This window comes from Chrysemys picta, unplaced genomic scaffold (genome assembly GCF_011386835.1).
Source record: "Chrysemys picta bellii isolate R12L10 unplaced genomic scaffold, ASM1138683v2 scaf5824, whole genome shotgun sequence".
Classification (NCBI taxonomy): Eukaryota; Metazoa; Chordata; order Testudines; family Emydidae; genus Chrysemys; species Chrysemys picta.
Genome location: NW_027058524.1, coordinates 1 through 2,584, shown reverse-complemented (window position 1 = coordinate 2,584; position 2,584 = coordinate 1). Strand labels below are relative to the sequence as shown.

Genomic DNA, 2,584 nt, shown 5'->3' with positions numbered 1-2,584 from the left:
ACAAGATGCCCGCCCTGTTACTCTGTGAGTCACCGGCAACAAAGACTGCAGAGACTCAGGAACCTTGCTGGGACACATCCTCAGCTGGGGTAAAACACAACCCAGTGAAGGATCGACTTCAATGGAGCTAAAACCCCAGCTGCAGATCCCAGCAGCTATGACTATTTGCAGCATTTCTGAGGACCTTTGAAAACCAGACACAATCAACAGCCCTGCAAGCCAGGCTACATAAGTGAACTCTGTGCAGTGCTAACATATTGGCTTGAATGGCCCTTAAATTCTGGTCTTGTTTGATCATTAGGTGAAATTTCATACTATTCAGCACTTGGCATTCATTCTGCTGTGCAAGTATTAAATGTTCCTCAGAACCCCAGGTAGGGCAGTGCTGTTATCCTGATTTTACAGATGGGGGAACAGAAGCAGAGAGGTTAAGTGAGTTGCTCAAGACCACAGCGGTGAGATTCAATCTCATGCGTGCCTTTTTCAGTCCTTACCTACTGTCAAGGTGTCACTTTCATGGTCGCTGCCAAGCCCAGCATCCGAGCTGCTCTGGGAGACACTGTCGTCCTAGGTACATGAGAAAGGATGAGCATACGTTAATTGCATCAAAGGCAGCCAGCTGTATGCTGCCCTCTCCTTATAACACCATCCAGAGAGGCCCAGCAATCCGGATGCTCTAGGAAGGGGCTATAGCACAAAGGATCTTAATGTCGTTGATTGTAACAAAGGGTTGAGATCAATAGTACTGTAAGAGGATGTAAGAGCAGAAGCTAATATCAGTAGCAATGTATTTAATCTATTCAGGCAAGCAGCCAAATCCATTGTCAGGCCGAAAACACAGGCATTAGAGACATCATGCAAAGAGGTGTAATGGATGCAAGCTTCCAATGCAGTGGTTTAACCAGATCTGATCTCAGGGCTGTACCAAGGCAGGTAATGCTTCTGTGCCGTGCTAAGGGATTTCTTTTCAACCCATTTACTCCATTACATTTTAACTGTTGCTTCTTGGCAGCCTTAAGTTTTGGTGTAAGGAGGATAAAGATGGAAGGAGAAAGGAAGTGGACAGCTGCTATGGGAACTGTACCTTTTTCAGGTACGACACCGTACTGCTGCTGTTTCTGCAGGAGCTCAGAGAAGAGTCCACGTCCTTCTTGACCAGGGTCAGGTAATAGCCTGTTCCCAGCTGGTTCTTCAGGAACAGGGAAGAGCCAACGCAGCACAGTTTGCCGTTAGAAATGATGGCGATCCTGTCCCCTAGGATGTCTGCCTCATCCATGTGGTGTGTGGACAGAATGATGGTGCGGCCTGTAAAGAAAGAAGGTAAGACAAACATCAAGGAGTTTGCCAGTAAGTCAACAATATCAACGTCCCTAGGTCATGGGGGATGCAAGCACCCTGCCCTCCCCATCCTGCTAAATGGGGAGGTGGGTCCCTGGTAGGAGGGGGGAATGGTATGGAAGAAGTTAACAACTAGCTCAGGTGGATTCTCTCCTCTCCTTCATGACCCAGTCCCCATCCTGTTTGTATTTTGCCACTCATCTTGGTGGGCATTTACAGTGCTAGCTATGGAACCAGAACAAGCCACACCCCGCAGTGAGTGGACACACAGTGATCAGAGCAGTGTAAGATGTGGTGCACCTGAATTCCTGATTCCCCAGGTCCTGCTCAACTGGAGCAAGGGTTGTGATTTCAGGGTACACCAATGAAAGGGGTTTCATACCAACAAGTAGGCCCAATTAACACCAGAGGGCTTTACCCTAATGCAGACACCAAGAGTCAGCTTCTGAACTGAGCTACGTCCATATGAATCCACTGGAGTTACTCCAGATTTACACCTGTGGGAATGAAATCAGAATCTGCCCTCCTATCCTCTTCCCTCAGTGGGTAGTGAACGTAGAACATGGCTTTCTCTTGAGCACTGAAATGCAGTCCCACCAATTAAAGAGAAGGGGCTTGTTATAACGAGACTGCCAAAAGGGTCTCGTTAATAGGGAATGCAGGTGTCTGGGTGCCCTGAGCCCAGGCTGGGGCTGTTTGTTGCCATTTTCTACCGGGGCACCAAGGGATTTGCAATGACGCATTAGTAACAATTCCCCATACAATCAGCAAAGGTAGAACAATGTATTTTATCTAAGCCACAAGCCACTGATGCCCTTTTCCTTCCAGCTCTAACTGGGTGAAAGAACGGATACCTTGGCGATACTTCAGAAGCAGTTCCCATATCCCTCGGCGAGAATAAGGATCCACCCCAGCTGTTGGCTCGTCCAAAATGACCACCTTTGATCCACCCACAAAGGCCAAGGCCACCGATAGCTTTCTCTGCATGCCACCTGCGAAGGGAGAGAAGAATTCAGGCTGGAGGCGTGAACAACGCAGCAGAGATCTGTGCCGTAAGGTGCTGTGGTGGAGATGGCTAGAACCAGATTCCCCACCCCCTGCACACAAATGCCTTCTGAAGCCATGTGTGCACACAGATAAAGTTAAATGACTCTCGGCTCCGTCCTCCCCCCATGACAGAGTTCTGCACCGTGCCAGGGAACAAGTAGAGGGGGTCCTTAAGGAGCTGGTCATTGCTCCGGGATCT

At 48.9% G+C, this 2,584-nt stretch overlaps 1 protein-coding gene across 1 annotated transcript; it reads right to left on the bottom strand.

Moving 5' to 3' along the window:
- Nucleotides 1-6: 6 nt before the first annotated feature.
- Nucleotides 7-2,555, bottom strand: LOC135980669 (phospholipid-transporting ATPase ABCA1-like). Its single transcript, XM_065580583.1, has 3 exons — nucleotides 2,193-2,555; nucleotides 1,085-1,305; nucleotides 7-567 (listed from the first exon to the last, which is right to left on the bottom strand). Exons 1-3 carry the CDS (start codon nucleotides 2,323-2,325, stop codon nucleotides 484-486), a joined length of 438 nt encoding a protein of 145 aa, XP_065436655.1. The 5' UTR covers nucleotides 2,326-2,555; the 3' UTR covers nucleotides 7-483.
- Between the last annotated feature and the right edge of the window lie 29 nt (nucleotides 2,556-2,584).